This window comes from Melospiza georgiana, chromosome 4 (genome assembly GCF_028018845.1).
Source record: "Melospiza georgiana isolate bMelGeo1 chromosome 4, bMelGeo1.pri, whole genome shotgun sequence".
NCBI lineage: Eukaryota > Metazoa > Chordata > Aves > Passeriformes > Passerellidae > Melospiza > Melospiza georgiana.
Window position 1 is genome coordinate 71,777,317 of NC_080433.1, and position 21,430 is coordinate 71,798,746.

The following is a 21,430-nucleotide window of genomic DNA, read 5'->3' on the forward strand; positions in this document are numbered from 1 at the left end:
GGTGAGGAGGGGGGCCGGGGGCAGAGCAGGGCGGTGCGGGGGCGAGGGCGGCTCCCATCTCCCATCCTCTCCCATCATCTCCATCACCTCCCATCCCTCGCCTTCCGCCGGGGGCTGCAGGAGCCGGCGCTCTCGGAGCCGGCGAGCGGCGCGATCGCCCAAACTCCTGGGAGGGGAGACACCACCCGCCGTCGCCTCCTCTTCCTTCTCCTCCTCCTCCTCCTCCTCCTCCTCCCCTCCCCGCGCAAACCCCAAATAAAAGGGGCGGGGGGCGGCAGGATGCGCCGCTCGGAGGGGAGGTCGGCGCCGCCGCCGGCCGCCTGATGCTGCCGCCGTTCGCCATTGCCGGGCACGGCTCGGAGCCGAGCGCGGGCGGGCGGGGGGCAGAGCCGGCGCTCCCGGGGGCCCCGCAGCTGCAGCCCCCGCTGCCCGGCCGCCCCCGCAGCTCCCCCATGCCCGACCGCCGCCGGAGGGGGGCCCCGGGGGCCCGCTCCTGTCTGCTCTGGCTCTTTGTGCTGCTCAAGGTGAGTGCCGGGGAAGGGGAGGGGAGCGATGCGCGGCTGGAGCGTCCTCCGCGCCGCGCCGCCTTTGTGCGTGTGTGCCTGCCCTGCCCGCTGCGCGCTGCGCCCGCTTTGTGTGCGCGGGGATGCCCCGGGCCGGGATGCGCTCCCTCCCTCCGTCTCCCACATCCCCACGTCCCCCCGAGGGATCGGGCCGGCTCTGAGCCCCGTGCCCTGCCCGGGTTTGGGTGGTTTTGGGGAGCGCTGTCCTTCAGCACCGCTCCCATCCAGCGCTCGCACCTTTCCCCACCCCGGCGCGCTCCGCTGATGAGGATGCTGCTAACAAAGGGGCTGGATCGTGCCGGGTTTGTCGCGGCACAGCTGAGCGGTTCTTTTTGTGTTTCCAGCTCAGCCTGTCTTCTCGGCAGATTAATTTTTCAAAGTTCCGCCTCGTGCCGCGAGCTCGCGTTTTCACACGGTGTTTTTCATCTCTGCTCTTCAGCTCGTTTCGTGGGTTCTTAAGTGTATTTTGTATGCCTCGTGTAACTTCTAAAAGAAAATGTATGTGCTGCCCAGGTGAATACTGCAAATGTCATTGCCCTGAAGAGCAGAGCTCAGCACTGCTGAAAACTTTGTTGTATATTTGTCAGTCACTGTTAAGCAGAGCTCTGCAGCTAAGGACCTGACCTTTCAGAGCCTTATAAATGTAAATGTTCTGTGGAAATCATCAGGGCTCCCTGTGTGAATAAGAGTTTGCAGGATCAGGTCCTGGAACAGCAGTGGTGTCGCTTCTAAAATTGACATTGCATTGACAGAACTATTTAAAGGGAAGCTTTCGCAGCATCTGTTCACATATAGTAGTCAACTGTCAGCTGTCTCATTTTCATAACTGCTGAAACATACATTTATGCAAGATAAAATGCTAATATACAGACAAAAGACAAAATGTTGCTCCATGGAATGTGGTAGTTTAAAAAAAAGAAAATAAAAAAGACAGTAAGTCTGTGGATGTTATGGCCCAGTAGAAAGATGAGGTTTCTAGTTTTTTCATGAACAGAGAAGTGCACACAGTTTTAAGTAGCTGTTTTATCCCACAATTAGCGAATGTACATTACTCTATGTTCTAGCTTTTAAAAAAAAATTAAGGTGTTTATGTGCTGTTTTTTGTTGTTTTGTTTTTGTTTGTTTTTTTTTTTTTTTTTTTTTAACTAGCATTGCTGTGGTAAAGCAAGACAAAAAACAGGTAGTTTAAATCTGTATGAAATGAATAATAAATCTGAAGTAGCTGGGTAAGGTTTGAAGGTACCCAAGGGACCAGGTTTTCATTCTGTTGGAAAATAACCATCATTTCTCAGCTGAATAAACCTGGGACTGGCAGGACAAAGAAAGCTGATGAGCATTAGCAGAATTTTGTAGAGTAAGAGAAGGTAAAGCTGCAGCTTCAGATAGAGGTGCATCTGTATCTCCCTGTGTGACTGGATTATGACTTTGGTTGGATGGCAAACCCACTGTAATTAGTTATCTCTGTATGGGTATTGAACACTACAATTAAAGAAGTGAGACTTGAGGAGTTAGTCAAAGTAAATCCAGTTACAGGAGAGAAGTTGGGGAAGCAAGAACAGTGCTTGTTTCAGATCACACAATAGGGCCATTTTCCTGAGCCTGAAATTCACTGAATATTCTTCAAAATATATGTAATTTTTTTCAGTGACAAATAATTGAAAAGATGCCATTTCAAAACAAGGCTTTCTGTTTGGTTCTACCAACCTGTTGAAGCAATGCTGAGATTAAGCAGACTCGATTTATTAAATTGGTGCTTCACCTGGAAGTTAATCTCATTGAGAAAGCAGTGGCATTGAAGTGATGAATCTGAAGACAGGCAAAACTGATGTCTGTGTGCTTGCTGCTTCAGTGCTAGCAGCCCAAATGTCACTTGCTAAGCTGAATCTGCTTGATGTGGCCTTGATGCCCATCTGGCAATTTGTAAAATCATCAGCAGACTTTGCAAAGTGATAAAGCTGCTCAGAGCACATTTTTCTCCTCTCTCCTCTTGTCTTCCAATTGTCATTATTTCATGGTGTGAAGCAATAGTGCCAGCTTATTCCAACTCCTGATGCTCTCTGGGGCTGCTGAAGGGTCAGTGACACACGGGACATTCCTCCATGTGCCAGATATGGTTGCCCATGGGCTACTGAGGTGTGGTTCCTTCTTTCACAGTGTGACGTGCATGCTTTCTGTGCCCCAGGGTAGGAGCACAGTATTATTTCTGGAAATACATCAATGTGGTCTTGAACTTTTATCATTCTCCTTTTTTAGCAGTTTTTTAATGTGGTGGCTAATTTAGAAATTAGCAGAAGAAAGGCATTGTATGTGAGCTCAGCTACCAGGGTGGATTCACAGCACTTGTGAGAGAAACAGGGCTGTGGGTTTTGCTTTCAGAGAAGACTCCAACCATGCTGCTGTAGGAATCTCTTAAAATATTGCCATTTTTGCAGTGGGTCTGTGTTCTCTGTTAGATTGTTTCAGTCAGAATGGCTGGAAGGCAGAGTCTTCAGCAGCTTGCTCTGTAATCATCTCATTTTGGAGTGGCAAAGGCAGGGCTGAGCACGGCCCAAAGGAAAAGCTGTACTTGAGCTAAATAAATAAGAATAGAAAGTAGACACATTCCCTCATTCTAGTGACTGATGTTATGTTTCCCATCTTTTCTAACTGCAACCCAGCAGCCTTCCCTTAGTCATGGCTGCACTGAGCTCTGGCCAGCTCAGGTTCTGCTCTGGATGATGTCCCTGATGTGTCAGGTGTCCCATGCTGCTGGGCTTGCACCTGGGGGCTTTGAGGTTGCTTTGTTGAATTATTTCTGGGAGAGAAGGCAAAGCTTAATTAGAAGAGAAAAGCACCTTGAGCAAGCCAGACCTGGTGCTGGGACATTGTTTGCAATCTGATCCACCTCCAAGATGTTCTGAGCAAGGCTCTCAGTAGGAAACTGGTTGTCACAGTCCGGGCTAAATAGGAGTGATGACACTCTTCAGGAAAATTTTCTATAGGTAAAATAATGCATCTCTTATTTCCAGGAGACTGAGATCTTTGAATATCAGTCTTATATATGCTCTTCATTTAAATCAGCAACACCATCTTTCTTCCTCTTAGCAAGGACAATTTTTTGTGTCTAGCAGGACAGAATTTTTTCCAATAGTGCATCAGTTTTTATTGTTTGGCATCATAGTGAGCTCTCAACTCAGGTTTACATGGACCAAGACATTCAAAGGGACTGAGGTTTTGTAAGACTCAACTTTACCCAGCAAAGGAAATCTGTTTCTACTGGTGTAATTTTCAGGAATAGCTACATCTTCAGTTAATAATCTGAAGCAAAAGCCTTACCATTAGGGTGCTGCCTTTTCCTGCAGGAAAAACCTTTTTAAGAGAGAGGCTGATTTCACAGCTGAGAGCCCCAGTGTGTCACTGCTGTTTCCTCCTGCTGGGAAAAGCAATGAATGAATAATTTGAATTTTGTTATGGAGTCCTTTTGGCAACTCTTCTCTCTCCAAGAGATGGCGGCTGAAGCTCTTGTTGAGACAAGTTTTGTCTTCTTTCCTCATGGTCGTGTTCTACTAGTGTCAAAATAAAATAAAGAAAGACCCAAACCTGCCTTGCCAGCTTTTTTTTTTTTTTATGTGCAAAGCAAATGCAAGGCTTCCTCATGATGGTTTCAGGCCCAGAGGTAAAAGTCTTTTCTTACCACTGCTCTGGGATTGTATGGGAGGGAAAAATCATCCTCCCAGGAAAAGCCAAGAGTTTTATTTTAAAAAAGCTAATTATCAATAGTCACCCTCAGCTCAAAATTTTCTTCTACAAGTCAGGTTCTCTCTCATTGCTTCATTTTCATGGATAATATCTGGATCAGGGTGATTCTGGAGGGCAAAGCCAAGGAAGAGGCTGCCTGTGCCAAGTCATGTTTACGGAACTGCAGCAGGCACTCGCAAACCCTCTCTGCCAGTGAAATCAGAGTCTGCCATTACCCTCTGGCAGATTTCCTCGTGATGAAACGACAGTGGAGCGTTGAGAAAAGATCCTGCATGCCTGCCGGAGTTATGAGCCCCAGGTTGAGATTGCACAGGGTCAGTAAGGCAATTTCTGGGTTGGATCACCTGGGTCAGGAGCTGCACTCAAGGCTGATCCCTCATCCAGGCTGGGATGGATGCAGACTCTTACCTGTCCTGATCCTGTGGCAATTCATTAAAGGGCTCCCAGACAGTGCTGGCTGAACCTGAGAATCCCACTAATCTCTGCATTTCTGCTGTCACCACACAGAGCAATCCAGGCAGATCATGAAATGACCTTACAGAGCTTCAGAATGAATGCTAAACTGAACAGAGCCTTGTGTAAATCCAGCTTGAGACTTATTTTACCAGACAGTCTCAGCTCTAGGGAAGGGAGAGTTTTTTTTTTACTTAGGCATATGAGTCAGGACAATAAATGTCAAAAAATAAACCTTTGGAAACAGGTCTATTTGCTGAAGAACTTAAAAGACTCATAGCTAACATTGATTCTAAGTGTTCTTTTAAATTATTTGCCTTTTTCATTGGAGAAGTAGACATTGTCATCCTAAGCACTCTTACCATCTATTAATTTCTTCTTCTAGTAAATTAGTGATTCCATTTTTGTTACTCAAGGTTTTAAAAATTCTATTCTTTATATAAAACTGAGTTGGTTGCAACGTGAAGAAGAAAAAAAACTATAATAAATATTAAGAATATTCTGAAATTAAAATCTTTACACCGACTTGAGTACCTATGAGTGCACTAACAGAAATTAAGAGATTGGTTTATTAAATGTTTTGCACATGAAATTGTAACTTCCTTTTTTTTTTTTTTTTTTATTAAATTTCTATCAGTGTAGATAGAGTTTAAAAGGGGAAAATCTTTGAGACAAATGTGGCAACATATGCTAGCTGCCACATATGGAGTGTAACAGATGAGCAGAGAATGGGAAATACTGGAAACAGAAAGGTTACCTTGCTTTTCTCAGCACCCTGCAATCTCACATGAATGGCAGCCAGTGAAGGGAGCAGCTCCTAGGGAAGGAGTTTGCCATCTTTGCAAACAAAGCAAGCCAGACATGATGCATTCCATTTCTGGAACCCCCTCATTCCTGTGCTGGGAAATTACAGGCAGCTTTTAGAGGGAGTTCCAGAAATAAGATTATATGTGTGGTGTCTGGCCTGCCAGAAAGAAAACACTTTGCATCAGGGCTGTGCTGGGATGAGTGTGGCAAGCTGTGCACTTTCCCTTCTTGTTGAATGCAGGTGTTGAGGGAAGAGATGCTTTACAGTAAGTGTGGGTGATGGAAGAGTTGGTGTCACAGCTGACAGCAACAGGGAGGAGAGATAGCAGGAAAAGATATAGGCTTTAAGTGTGCTGGGTCTTGAGGTGGTAGCATGGACATGAGAAGAGAATGTGTGGGATATTTGGACAGAAAACATAACATTGGCAAAATGTGAGCATGGTGTTTAAGCATAGGCATTGAGCACTTCAGAGGAGCTGAACAGAGATAATGGAAGTAAACAACTCTGAGCTATTATTCTGTGTCAGTCAGAGATTTAACATGAGGTAGCTGTTTGGTAGATACGAACCTCTTGGGGGATAAAAATCCTAAATTCCTTTCTAAGTTCTCTGTAAAAACAGATAAGGTTGCCTGTCAATCTACACAGTTGTGATTTTGAAGTGATTTGGCCTCAGCACTTTTCTCTGTTGTTGAGACAAGGGCCTTCTTGTCTTGTCAGAAGGGTTTGAACACCTGCAGCTCCTTGGTGTGCTCTAAACCTGCAGATCCTCAGCTTAGCTGAGCTGATTTCCAGCTGTTTCACATGAAGGCCAAGTCTTTGGGGTAAGAGAGGTGGGTCATTAATTTGTCAATCTGATCAGCAACTCCTTCAGGTTTAAGGGTTTTCAGTAATTTCCTTGTCTCATCCCCTAGAATCATCCATGGAGGGGCTGTTCTTCAATGCTGGGAGGAGCCCCCAAAGCAGGCAGACAGTCCCAATTGTCTCATTCCCTTTGTGCAATTTGCTTTCTGTCTTTTATCTGCAGCACAGCTATTCTGGATCATTTCCTATCTGTTCATATGGAAGTCATTTGAACATGGGAAATCTTCACTCCTCACTGATCTATTAAATGGGAAGGGATGGCTTCATTCCACTTACAAACATTGAAGGAATGTTAAATTTGAGCAAGGGGAAAAAAGCCAACAAAACCCTGGAAAAACCCACACATGCCCAAAACCCCAACATCTCTTACATGTGGTGAAGAACAGTAGAAAGAATTGGGGAGAAAAAGAAGAAAAACACATGGGAAGAATGCTAATTAGTGTTTTCCTAAAGCACTGCAAGGCAGATTTAAGGAAAAAAAAATGATCATTTTCCCAGAGCAATGAAATTAATTTATTTATTATTTGTTTAGCACTGCTGTGCCTAGCTTTGTTCTGTATGCAAAATACCTGCAGACTCTGCCTGGAGTCTGGAAGATAGACACATCAAAATAAGGATGCTCTAGATAACTTAGAAATGATTATCATATATGCCAGTGCTGGTATTCTCCAAGGGCTGGTATACCTTCCAAAGAGAAGTCACAATTGCTTCCCCCAGGAGCTGAGCAGAGGGGTTTTGGTTGTTGTTGTTGTTGTTGTTTGTTGCTTGTTCTTTTTTTAAATTCAGTATTGATTTCTACAGGATGTTGTTCTTCAGAGCTTCTGGTCGTTTACATCAGTTTAAAACATCAAAAATAATTAATAATCAATGTGGCTTTAATCCCTTCAAAGAGAGCCCATTAACCTACAAAAAATGGTCTGGCTCACAATAGTTTCATGAAAGTGACTGTAAGCAGGGCAAGAGATGAAAGAGAGAAACATCACTCAGATGTTTTCCTTTTTCAAAGAGAACTTGTATTTGAAACAGAGAGCATAGCTAAGATTTTATTGTAGTCAACTTACTGTAAATTGGGAGCTTTGGGGTTTTTTAAAATAATTTTCTTTCTTTAACTCGCCTGCCTAATCTTGTACTGGTATTTTCTTGAGTCATCAGTGTCTGCTTCTGAGGAAAAGATGATGATGTCACAAAATCAATATCAGAGGATCCTATACTGTAATCCCTTTTCAGGGAAGTCCATTAAATCAATCCCTCTCCTTCTGTGAGTAATGACTGTAGAATGAAGCCCTCTAATTTTGCTGTGTGAAGGAATAAGCAGATGGGATGGGACTTTGCATAATTAGCTAGCAGTTATTAAATACAACAGGAAAAATTATGATGTTTTCTGAAAGTGAATACATACATACTGAAATGAACACATAGTGAATATTTAAGTGTATTTCAGAATGATCTCTGGTATAAAATTACTTCTCAGTTGCATCGCAAAATAGTATGTTAAAAAAGCTGAAAAGGCTTTTTTATTTTCAAACCTTTTGAAAACTTACTCAGGACTCTGTGGGCTATGAAGCCCCATCAGGTTTTCTTTAGCAGCACTGGGGGAAATCATGAAAACTCCAGAATGATGTCACCAGCATTTCTCTGGAATTGGGGCACTCTGGGAACAGGGACAATGACTTTGCCACCTCACCTGTTGTTTATGTGCAGCATCAGTGTCTGTTAGCTGGAACCAGAACTGACGGGTTTCCTCTAACTCTGGGCAGCTATCAGAGACTCTGCTGTGCTGCTGGGAACGGCTCCAAAGCCGGAGTGAAGTCAATGGATGTTTTTATGCTGCTTTAAATGGGCTTTGGAGCAGGCTGCAGTCCCAGCCGGGGGATGGTGTGGCTCTGACACTCAGCACAGAGCGTGGTGGCCCTGGGCCTGCTGCAGTGCCAGCAGCACAGACTGGATGGGTCTGATTTTTAAAATCTGAGACTCTGATAGCTTAAAGACACTCCCCATCAGATCAATCTTGTGCAACCTTCTTGTTTCGGTGGTAGCTGTGTTGGCAGGAGGTGGGGTGTTGTAATCCATTGGCTGAAACCAATGTAAGAATTTACTAATTCTGCTCTGGGGTGCTTTTCTGCAGACAGAGCCGTCAATCTCTGTGGAGGGATGGAATGTAAGAGAATAGTGCAGAAGGTAATCTCACACCTGAGGAGCTGCAGCTGTGCTGATCACCAAAGATTAGGAACAGCCCTGCCCTTAATAGGCCACAGCTGTGTCCAGTAAGAAGAAGAGTGCTACAAAAGAGAGGGTTAGCTGGGTGAGGAGAGGAATGGAGTTTGTTGGCTGTGCTGTGAAGAAGGAGTCAGTGCTGTGAGGAGATGCCCCTGAGAAAAACACCAACTAGGTATGGGACCTTTTGAAATATGATGACAACAAATCTCCTCTTTCTCTGCTTGCTTCTTCCTCTGCTCAAATAAGAGCTCATATTTAAGGACATTTCACACTACAGCTCCTGTTGCTGGCATTGTAGCATTAGCACAAATATGTGCATGTATGGAATGAAATTCTGTATCAGATACTTTCTCTGGGTCTGAAAAATCTGGCTGGTCCCTGCTTCTTTAATTATGAGACCAAAACCCAGTGACCATTGGAGGCCTTTGAGTTTCAGGAGATAAACTCTCATCCTGCTCAGCTCAGGTGCAATCAGAACACAGCTATTATTTCCTAGACTCTTCCACTTACACCTTTGCAGCTAACTAGAGACCAGCAGACTGCCATGGGTGTGATAAAACTGATGGAAATAGCAATTCAAAGTATACTTATTTCAAATGAAGGAATGAACCAAAATTTGATAATTAATTTAAGATTGGTGCTTGGAATAATTCTTTGCTAATGGGCAAATGCACAGCCAGTGATTCCAAGTTCCATATTGAGTAGCTTGGAGGAACTCATGGGGAAGTCAAACCCTTTGAATTCCTTCCATGAAGAAAAGTGGATGTGTTCTTATCTCTACAATCACTCTCAGCAGTAAATAAATAAAGAGTTTTGGCACTTTGACTGTAGTGCTTCACAACAGCTTTAAGTGGGATCTATATAATTATTTACTCCATATTGTAAATATTCTTTTAAAATATGATATTTAGGTTTTGGTGGTTTTTAAAAATATTTAGTCATCAATGAACTGAACTTTGCAGGGCAGTTTTTGCAAAGTATTGTGGCAACCAGATACCATACAGCCACTGTCACCCTGACTGGTGGGATGGGGAGGAGAATCAGGGAAAAAAGTGTGGGTTGAGGTAAGAAAAGTTCATGTATGGGCACTGAGCTCTAAGCATTGAGTCACATCCTAGCTGTCAGACACCAGCTTTTCCTGGTGGGCAATTCTGCACAATTACTGCACAAGGTGATGGACAGCCCAAATCAGGATGTCAGTAGGTGTCCAGGTGGAGGAAACAAATTCTGGAATGTTGTTGTATGAGTGTTCAGCCTGGAGCAGAGCCACAGTGCCTTCCCAGGAGGATGGTGTGACTGGAATAGTTGCAGGTGACATTATTTCAAGCACAAATAAAAGATGTTCGTGGACATGATGGGGTTAGGAGATAAAATGGAAAAGAAGCAGGAGCATCTTGGAATGTGCCAGAGCATATCTAGCCAGATTTGTGTGCTCCAGTTATGCACAAGGTTATTTTTGCATCCCTTCTGCATTTGGTAGCTAATCTTTAATGAAGACGTGACCTGTTTGGAGATTGGCTTTTAGTAATGGTACCTTGTAATGTTTGTATGGGATCAGCTGCTTGCTGTCAATATGTGCTGTGAGTAAAAGCCATCTACAGATCAGAGCATTTCCATTTTTTACCTGAAACATTTTTATTTCTTTCTCCCCTCCCTGGAGGGAGGGATTTATTTCCATTATGAGCTCTGGCTATGTGATTAAAGCATAAGAGAGCTACTGGACTATCACATGATACAGGATATCCAGAAAACCACAGATTTTTGAGGGAAAGCCCCCAAGACTTGCAAAGGAAAAACCCCAGAATTTTTAGGGAAAACCACCAAATTTTTAGGAGAAAAGCTCAGAATTTTATTTGGAGGGCAACATTCCAAGATCTGAAAGTGAAAAGCCCAGGAATTTGAGGGTAAAAGCCCAGGATTTTAAAGGGAAAGCTCCCAAGATTTTGAGATAAAACCACCAAAATTTTAAAAGGGAAATCCCCAGGATTTTGAGGGGAAAACCCCATGATTTTTAGGGGAATACGCCATGATTTTTTATCCTTCTAGCTGGCTTTAAGCTGATATTTCTCACTCCATGGCATAGCTGGAAGAGTGTAGAGGGGAGATGCAGCACGTGGGGAAAGGGAGAGGCAAGAGATTGCAGGCGGGGTGTTGAGAAAGCAGACTTTTCAGGATTGTCCCCTGGTTGTCATCAAAAGAGCAAAGAATGTGGTGGTGAGGAGGGGCTGTGTGCATCTCAGAGGGCCGGGGACATGTGGAACAGTTTAGGGCTGTGCAGTGATTGAGGCTGGAAGGGATGTCTGGAGAGCATCTGCTCTGGGCTCAGGGCTGTGTCCTGATCACTTCTGAGCATCTGTGAGGATGGAGATGCCACCACCTCTCTGGACAGCTTCCTAGGAGCCTGCAGGAGAGCAATGACAGCCAATTAAAGATCATGAATTGGGACACAAAAGAGTATGAAATTTTTATTAACCTGACAGCTCTGTTTTGCAAATTCACTTTAAAATAATTTGGGCTACCTTCCTTTGTAGAATTTCAATCTCTGGGTGACACTCATAAGCTTTATGCTGAACTCTGCTTGTTTTCTTGCATTTATCAGTGCCTTGAAGCTTGAGCTTTAAATATTATATCAAGGATAAAATTTTTAGAGCTGCCAGTGTTAGAATGTACCTTAATTATCACTTAAGCTTTCTGCAGAGTCAGGCAGGTATCTGCCATCACTGCACATTCACTTCACAGATTCAGAATTCTCAAGGAGGTTTTTTATTTCTTTTCTCTTTTCTTTTTCCCCTCCTCTTCTGATTTACACTTCTGGGAGGATAACTATGACTTCATATATTTTACAAGCTTAGATCTTGGACATGCAGGAAACCATTAAAACCTCCCTGAGGGGATTTTTGGGAACAATATGAGTCAAAGGCTCTTGGTGTAGGACTGGCCTCTGTCCTGGCAGTGCTGGAGCAGAGCAATCTGTCATCACTGCACCCAGCTACCAAAAATTTGTATAAATCAAGGTGGTGAGATCCATGTCTCAAGGGAATATGTGGAATCCTTTCTGAATATTTCTCTTAAACTTTTTGTACTGATAACGGAAGCGCTGCTCCCAAAATCAATAAAAGATTACAGGGACTCAGTGCACTTAATGAGCTCCAAAGGAACAGTTTGGGCTGTGCTTACAGCTTCTGTTGCCTGACTCTGCATTGTACTCTGCATTTATTCCTAATGATTTATAACTTTGGAGGGGAGGATGAGTTCAGGAATTATTTTTTTTTTTCACAGATTTTTTGCCTTGAAGTTATGTTAGTTCATACTTTTAACTGTTTACTTGTCCATGCTAGAATACAGATTTCTGTTTTTTAGCTGGGGTTGGACAAAGCTTTTCTGGTTTTGTCCAGAACACAACACCCTTCAGTACTGTGGGAGGGATGGCTGGGAGTTGCTGTGTTCCCAGGGTGAATTTTTGCAATGGTAATGGAATGTGATGGATTTTTGCATGAGGCGACAGCCCCAGCCTGTGTGGGGGGAAGCAGATGGGCTGCAGAGATGTGCTGCATCCTGCACCCAGGGATGCACGTGCTGAGTGAAGGAGGCTAATAGAGGGGAAGAGGAGGAGTGTCCCCTTCTGCCCCCTGCCAAATCCATCTCTGTGCTGTCAGAAATGGCTGTGAAATGGGAGTGCTGTGATTTTTCTCTGCAGAAATGGTCTAGTCACGTTTATCTCTTTGCCTCTCTGCATATTGGCACATTCTTTCTGTGTGCCTATTTATCCAAAGTCTTTACTTGGAGTGTTGGACTAAAGGTCATATCATTTTTTTTCTCTCTTTCTCTCCTTTTTTTTTTCCTCTCTCTCTCTAGTCCCTCTGTTTCTAAAGATGTCAAGCTAAAAAACTGATGATTTCTTCTGATGCCAGAAGGCCTTCATAATATGCATATTAGGGTTTAGAGCATTTTTCTTTTTCTGCATCTCAGTGCTCTCAATTTGTATGCAGAGCCATCCTCTTACCATGAGCTCCTATGCCCAGAGCTGAGGATTATGTTCTTATCCAACATATGTACACAGCCTGAAATGCTAAATCTCAGCTACTAGAGGAACAGAAAGATGTTATGGTGAAAGGAACTGTGTCAAAGCAGCCAGTCAGATCAATCTATAAATCATCATGTTTGAGAGGCAAGATAAGGATACACTTTGAATATGTGTCCCTTGCCCAGTACTGATTCATAAATTTAAATATTGCTACTCTGACTGGGAGGGATTAAGCAAATATGGATTTTTACTTAAAATAACATAACGCAGTTTTGTGACAGTGATGGAGGTATGATATAGGATAATAAATATAGAAATAATGATAAAGGTCCCATTTAAAAGCCATCTCTGTGGATGCTGTTTTATGCAGAAAGGGCCAGAATTTGGTAGAAGCATGGCAGTGGCACAGTGGGATGTTCCCTTGCTCTTCAACCAGCCCTGCTGAGCAGTTCCTGCAGGACTGGACCTGGAGATGTCCCTGTTCCATCCTGTCCCCCCTGAAGCACCTCCTCTAGGGAGAGAGAGAGGGCAGAACAACTCACCTGTCTTTGTGACTGCACCCATTTGTCCACCCATGGATAAACTGCAGGCTAATCTGATTTCCAGTTTGTGAAAATGTACTTGAGGGAGGGAGGAGGAACACCTTTGAGGCTGCAGCTTGTTGGAGAGTTTAAAGAAATGTCTAAGAAAGTGAAAAGATTAATCTTTTCCTCTTCTTTCCTCTCAGGGCTTAAATACTAGATGATTTTTTTTTAATGGGCAGCATGTGAGTGTTTTATTTATTGATCCTGTGCAAAAAATACTGTAGAGGTTGGGTATTCAGAAGGTTTTAGAAGCAAAATAATAATTTGCATTGACTGAACAACATTATTTTTATAGTTTTTGCTATGATAGGGAAGCCTAAGAGGCTTCCCAGGAAATATTTCTGTTCTCCAGAAAGCTGAGAACTGAAGTGCTCTTTCAGCCCTCTCTAAAGAAAAAAAAAAGAGGCAGGGGCAGTCAGCCAATGAAAATTCAACAACCAACAACCACCTGAAGTTATCTGCTAATAATTGCAATTGACGGAGATCTGCATTTCTCCAAGAATAAAATGCTATCCCACTTTTCCCATTTATCCTCTCCAGTGTTTGTCCTCTTGCTATTGTTTCCTTGGCCTCTTTCCTCTCCAGCCCACTTCTCTTCCCTTTCTGCTTCACTTGCCATCCCTGCATCTCCTCCATCTGCACTTAACCCTGCTCAGTCCCTTTGGCTCTCACCTACCCTGTGTAACCTCATTTCTCCAACAATAAAAACCTGTTTTGCTTTTAGCTTCCCTGGGAAGTGCTGTTTCTCCAGCAAACATTTTGGGATTGCAGCTTTGTAACAATCAGAGCAAAGGCTCCTCTGCACACACCATTTGCAGTCATTTAACTTCCAGAGGAATGCTAAATAGTCGCAAAAAGACTGTGATTACGTGAAAAGACTATTTTAGTGACGATAGCTGTTATTCAAATAGAGATCATATTTCTGAAGGGGGAAAAAAAAAGGGGGCCAATTACTGAGCTTTGTCACCTACACTGTGAATCCAAATGAACTTCATTCAAAGCAGCTTTGTTACACTGCTTTTACCAAACTAAACCCTGTGACTTTCAGTTCAGCTGCCTGAACTGGTAGATAAATTGGTCCTGCTCTACACCAGGACTGGTTGATGGCCCATAAAATAGATTTTTCTAGGACTATTTCTGTGGTTATATGGTTTATACCAAGGCCCTCCCTAAAAGGTTCTAAACCCACCATTACTAACAACAGTGGGGCTCCCACATGAGACAGAGGGATTTAATTAATTCCATTATTAGCAGGCTGGGATGGTTTCCCTGGAAGGTGAATGACCTTGCTTGTGAATATCACTGTTTTAAGTTCTTACAGTTTTTGCTAGAAAAGCAGTCACTCTGTCAGCTTGTGAAAGCAAGCAAATAGTGGGCTAAAACCACAGAAGGACACTTTGTGAGGGTTATCTTCAGAGCTCCATCCAGGGGTGGAAAGCCTCTGGCTGGGTGCCTGTGGTGGTGTTTGAGGGTCCCCGGCCATCAGATAACTATTGTTTACATTTTGTTTCTGCTGGCTGTGCAATGTGATCTGGAGATGGTTTGCCAACAGGTGCATCTTTGATTGGTCTCATGTGGATTGTTTTTACTTAATGACCAAGAAATTGAAGGGCTGTGTACAAATCATGAACAGGATGGGACTGCTAGGAACGTGCCTTGAGCTGTTTTATTTTCCAGCACCAGCCTCATTCCATGGTTATGACAATGGGAAGATGCCAGCAGCTCACATCCCAAGTAGCAGACCAAGAACTGAATGTTACAACTTATTTTATAAGTCTTTTGACCAATCACACAAAGCAAAAACACGTTGACAGCAGTTCTATCCAACCACTATAAGCCCACGTACCTTTGGTTAAACAATGCTTGCTTATTTCAAATACAATACCTGCTTGTAAACCTTAAAACACAATGCACGGATCTCCATTATTAAGCTTAAAACTTCCTATTATCTCACTAGATAAACTTTTCTGCAGCTTAGGGAGTTATTCTATGCAAGTGTTAATACACAGACCATTGTTCTATTTGTCCTTACTTTTCTACTTTTTACATAATTTTTCTGCTGACCAATCTCATGGCTACTGCTTAGCTCTAATCACAGTTCTGCTGTCTCTGAGGCCTGCCTTTTGCAGCTTTCCCAAAAACCTCTGATTTTATTGCAGCTTTCCCCAAACCCTCTGATTTTATGTATTCCCACACCAGCCTGCTGAGAGTGCTGAAATTGCAGTGCACATGCAGAATGGCTCAGAGCTAAGAGAAAAGTGTTGCCTTTGTGCTTCTGAAGGTGTTAGGAAGAACTGCAAATGCCTTCAGAAACATCTGCCTGTGTGTTTCTGTACAAACCCAGCAGTTTGGTTTCCTTAATGTCACATGAACATAATCAGAGGTGGAGCAGTGGGGCAGGAGCCAAGAAATTTGTGAGGAAAGGATGCTGGGACTGCTGCCTTTTGTGTCCTGTAACACATTTCCTGGATCATATTTCTACTGTGGGATGAGGGCAGACAGTAAAAATGGCCAAAGTTTTGGTGAAGACCAGAGCACTTTTAACCATGGGAGTTCTGTTGCCTTCTTGCCACCTCTAGAAATGATTTGTCATTAAGTGGCACTGCACATCTAAGCTGTCACTTGAAATAGGGTCTGGAATTGAAGTACATTCAAAGCATTTCTCATTATTAAGCAGATGAAGTGACCTGAAATGGAAGCATTCACTTGGTCAGCAAACCAATTGCTACTGTAAAACCTTGCTTGACTTTGTTTTGGCAAACTGCAGTTCTGCACTGGAGGTGGCTATTTTTAGGGTTTTACTTTAATAGGAGTTTCTGCTGAAGTGGAAGCTTCTCAGCAGATTAGCATGGGACAAAGGATAATTAAATCCTGGCACCTAAGGAAGCTGAGGGGTAGAGAGTATTCACACTGGTGTTCACATATTTGCTCATGTCTATCTCATTTCCAAAGGAAAATGAAAATTAACGATGCAGTGTTTTAATGATTCCATATCTGTGTTTAATTGCAGTTTGTAAACCTGCAGGTTGTAAACCTGTCATGATTATGCAATGAAGATTCTGAGTTTATTTTCTGTTTTGTTGTGGTTTTTAATTATAGATTAACATGTCCCTTTCAGACAGCTTACATCTGGGTATCCTGCTGCCCATGACACCTAATGCACTTGCAGAAAAGGGAATAAGATCCAGGAAAGCAAATTGCTGCCTGCTCTGATCACAGGAATGAGCAATTTACTGAATACTGACTAAATTTCAGTCATAAGTAATGCATTAACATTGGTATTACACCATCAGCATTGCCCTTCTGCCCTCAGTAAAATTAAAGAAAGTTCACCTTTTAAATTGTATTCATATTTATAATTGAGCACTTTGAGTGATGGGTTCATCTAATGCAAGCAAAAGGAAGTGATTTACAATGTCTGTCAGCAGAACATTGTTATGTGAGCAGAGATTACCAATCATAATTTCAGACTCAACAGTATTTAAAATTCTGAATTGTCTGTTTTAATGCAAATGCTGTCTTTAAATACGGTGCTCTATCTTAATTAGGTGAAATAACCCTTCCTTGCTTGGGTAGTCCCCTAAATTAGTGACCAGCCCAACATCCTCAGGATCATGCTTTTGCATTGTTTAAATCTGTTCCAATCACACAAAATGACAGAAAAAAATAATAAACTGGTCTCTTGCGTATGGAGCACAAGAGGCATGCCTTCAGATCCAAACTCCTCTGGATTAGTTTCCAGGTTTTTGTCATTTTAAGAGGAAACTGATGGGCGCCAGTGGCTCAGTTCAGATCTGCCTGGCTGAGCATCTCCCTCATGGTTCTCAGTGGGGATTTCTGCCCTGCAGCAGTGGTGTCAGTGCAGAGTTAACAGAGCAGCACCAGAGTGACCCAGTGATGATGATGATGATGGCCAGAGCTCACCCAGGTGAGGAGCCGGTCTGGGGCTGCTCCCCTGTGCTGGGCTGGCCTGAAACCAGCTTGAAACCTGGTCAGTGCTCTTTCCCTTTGTCATGGTGCAGGCTAAGCCAAGAAAGCATGGATGAAACAGAGAAATATTTATCAGAGACCTTCCACTTGCTTTTTTGGAGAGGGTTTGGATTTTAGGGTATGCACAAAGCCATGTGATTATTCAGCTCTGAGTACAGGAAATATCACCTGTGCTGGATCCTCAGTAAGCCCTAAGGCTTGGAGCACAGTCCATAATTACCTAATGAGGTAATTTATTCCATCAGCCTCCAGCCTTTGGGTCTCCTGAGACTACAGAGGTTTTCCAAATTGTTTGTGTTGGTTATTGTATTATTGTCTGTAAACTCCTTCTCCTTGTATTAACCTCCATACAGGTAGCTAAGAAAATGTCACTGATTTTGGCAAGCACTTGCTCATATTTCTTGCAATTTTTTTATTTGTGTTATCCAATCCATGAAAAGTGCTGTAGGAAGTGGCACAGACATCTCGTGTTAAACTGAAGGAGACACAATACAATTGTTTCCTTTTACACTTAATTGCTCACTAAATCTGATTTGAATTCATATGAGATTCATTTGCAAAACATCTTCCCCACAAGCTGAAATAGTAACACCAGCAGTAAAATCAGCCTTAAGGTTCTTTCTTTTTCATTGATGTATCTACCTAAATGCTTCTTACAGTACACAGTGAGCCCACATTGCCTCACTTTGTGTACTTTGCTGGGTTCCATTTGCTAGTTTAGAGAGTTTTATTCGATTTTGATTATCTAATATGGTGTTGTGTTTGTTTTTTTTAAACAAAGGAAAAAGGTGGGGTTTTGGAGATTTCTTTGATTATTTGAATATATATTTTTTTCTTTTTTGTCATGTTTATTGTGTGTTTTTTAAATGTAATATTTCTAAAATATTTGTGTTCACATCAGGCTCCATAATATTTTTCCTTATCTCTTTGTTTTTTCATGTTTTACAAAAAAACCCAAATTGCTATGCACCCTTTGAAAGGCTGGAATTTGTCTTTGAAGTGCAGTGTGATATGGACTCGACAGCTCTTTGAAACAGGCAGGGCTGGAGATGTGGATGGCAGAAATCCTCCTGGATACAACCCACTTCTGGTGCCTGAGTTTCAGAGAAGTGGGTCAGCAGATTGTGCTGGTGGATGCAATGTGTGGTTAGGATTGTTTGCTTCCTCTGGTTTTTGAGGGTGGCTCACATTTGTGTTTCTTCTCTTGCTTTTTGGCACTGGGAATTTTATAATCGAGATTTTTTGGTTCAGGTGTCCTATTCCTTTTTACATCAGGATAATACATTGCTTTTATTTGAAGTTGTTCTTATTGTAGGTATTGCTATTACTCATAACGTGATGTAAGACTTATACATAAAATAGAATGAGTAGGGGGGAAGAAGCTCACACACTGATAATTAGGCACACATCAAACCCCATAAACTGTGGAATTTCTTAAAGTAATAGCTGAATCTTATGGTAATATGATTTTAAACAAATATTTCTGGAGCAAACTGTGGCTAGGAGTGGTTTTTCTCTTTGCAAACGCAAATAACACCAGCACTACATGATAATAGTTAATACCCATGTGAATATTGCCATTTCAGCTGCCAATCTGCCCCTGCTTTACACAGAAGTGTAAGTAGCTTTTCCTGCTGGGTTTATGGGAGGGAGTTTGCTGTACCACACACACCTCACAGATGGTTATGATTTCTAGAGCTGTCACTCAGTTGAGCCTGATCCTAATTTAGCCCATGGGAATCCTTCTCACTTATGTTGCTCTTCCCTTTGTTAACATTAAAAAAGAAAATATCAAGAAGTGGGTAACCAAACCTAAGTCTCTTTTCTATGGAAAAGCAGAATTTCCCTCCTGCATTATGCCTCTGCCCTGGACCATCATCACACCTCTGTGCACACACAGCTTTATTTGGTTTATTTGGGCCAGTGGAACCTGGATTTTCCTTGGCAGCTGTGTGTGAAACATTTCCTCTGACCTTCTCACTGAGGCTGCTGCTTTTCTTACAGCCCCCCTGGATTTTAGGGATGAGCCTCACAGCCAGGCTTATCTGCTGCCACAACAAGGCAGCAACATTTGCTCTCTAATGCCCTTGGAGCTGGATTAAGCAGGAACCTATAAAAGAGGCCATATATCCCTTTCCACTCCCTTCAAGCCATTTATTCCTATTAGCATAACTTTTTTTTGGCATCAATTTATTTTCACTCTCCAAGATCACTATCAAAATGCTGCGAAATTAATTCAGAAAAGAATATGCAAAGGAAATAAAAATATGCTAATCCCAGGGAATTACTTTTTTCATGGCTCAAATAAAAGCATCTTCCTTCTCTTTCTCTCTCTGCCTTTCTGCTTTTTATTTCACTTTTATGGCTGCAATTTGAAGTCTTAGGCCCTCATTTTTGCTGAGCATGAGAACAGCTTACACGTTTCACTGGCACATGCAGAGGTCTTAATGTAACTTTATCTTCACCTTGTCACGGTGGTATTAGGAGGCTTGTGACAGATGTTCTGGTTCTACCAGAACGAAATTTTAAGCAGGGTGCAAGTGAACATGACATGGGTATTGTAACTGGTTTATGCCTGGTTTATACCCTTTTCATTTTTTATTTTTTTTCCTACTTCCTCCTAAAGTTATTTGCCCTCTTTCTTCAGAAGTCAGAAATTTTGAGCAGGGTGCAAATGAACATGACATGGGGATTGTAACTGGTTTATACCCCCTTTTTTTTCCCCTTGTTCCTCTTAAAGTTATTTCCCTTCTTTCTTCAGAAGTCATAAAAGGTTTGTAATTAGCTAGGTAAATTGATGTTTAATCTCCTGATTTCCACCAGGTGTACATGCTGGGGTTTGTAAATACAAGCAGAGCTTTGGATCAGTAAGACTTTCTGAATTGAAAAAATTACATAAAATCAAGGACATACCTCAGATTGTTGTCTGAATAATGTATGGGAGTCCTATAAGTTCTCAGAGGAGATAACTGGAGTTTCATGACTTCTAAGACTGCTGATGTATTTAGAACACTTTATTGCTTTGTGGAACACCAACAAAATTTGATTTCAGCTTCAGGAGGGAGGCATCTGTGATTGCTGTTTTGCAAAACCCAAGCCCCATTACTGTGAGGGATCACACTGTAAGTCAGTGCCAAATTAATTTCATTCCCCTTGTGTTTATGTGTTGAGTGGGTGAGAGCAAACATTTCAGCACCTTGGAATTCTTCTCGTTACTTGCCATTTAATGCTCTTATCAGACAAACTGTAAATAAGAGTGTAATTAATTATTCTCTACTTACATGACAAGTTGGATATAAGTTCCATCCCCCTGGGAGTCTGTTATTTACCTGGTGGTGAGGGGAAATTACTGCAGGGTTTTCTGGAGCCTGCCTGGAAGATGAACCTGAGTATTGTGTTTGTGGGGTTCCCAGATGAAGGAGGGAATGATGAATCTGACTCCATGCTCTCAGAAGGCTAATTTATTATTTTATGATAATATATTATATTAAAGAATACTATACTAAACTATACTAAAGAATACAGAAAGGATACTTAACAGAAGGCTAAAAAGATAATAATGAAAACTCCTGATTCTTTCCAGAGTCCCGACACAGCTTGGCCCTGATTGGCCAAAGAGTCAAAACAATTCACATGAAACCAATGAAACAATATCCAAACACATTCCAAAACAGCAAAACACAGGAGAAGCAAATAAGATAATTGTTTTCCTTTATCTCTGAGGCTTCTCAGCTTTCCAGGAGAAGAATCCTGGGAAAGAGATTTTTCCAGAAAATATGACTGCCACACCTGAGTTTTGTGTTCCGTTATTTGTACATCCTTCCCAACCTGTGAGCCAGATTCCACTTAGAACCCCCACAAAAAAGGGAAGAATTTAGGAGACACCAGCTCTTACAATTGCAGCTGGCTCATTTTCACTTGCCTGAAAGAACCAACATATGGCCAATTCTTTATTCCTAACTAACTTTTCTGCGTAAGGAAGCTGCCAAATTGTTAATTCTGGAAGCAAAATCTCAGTGCTTATCCACATTGAAGATGCCACTGAAAGCAATGCCAGCTCCACCTGTTGCAATTCTTTCCCAGAGGCACTTTTTTGGAGTCAATTTGTACTTTGTGTCCATGGTAAAGTGCTCTGCTTCCTCCTGCTGTAAACTGGAGAGCTCTCAGGGCCAGGGACTGCGTTATGTTGCTG

General features: G+C 42.4%; 1 protein-coding gene across 2 annotated transcripts in view; it reads left to right on the forward strand.

Annotated features, from left to right (window-relative positions):
• The first annotated feature begins 323 nt into the window (after positions 1-323).
• PTPRO (protein tyrosine phosphatase receptor type O) overlaps positions 324-21,430 on the forward strand; it is a 140,400-nt gene continuing 119,293 nt past the window's right edge. The window contains exon 1 of one of the 2 annotated variants that reach the window (XM_058023026.1): positions 324-524. In XM_058023026.1, the coding sequence (XP_057879009.1) occupies positions 324-524 (201 nt within the window). The remainder of the gene's footprint in view (positions 525-21,430) is intronic. The other variant, XM_058023027.1, reaches the window with a different exon arrangement.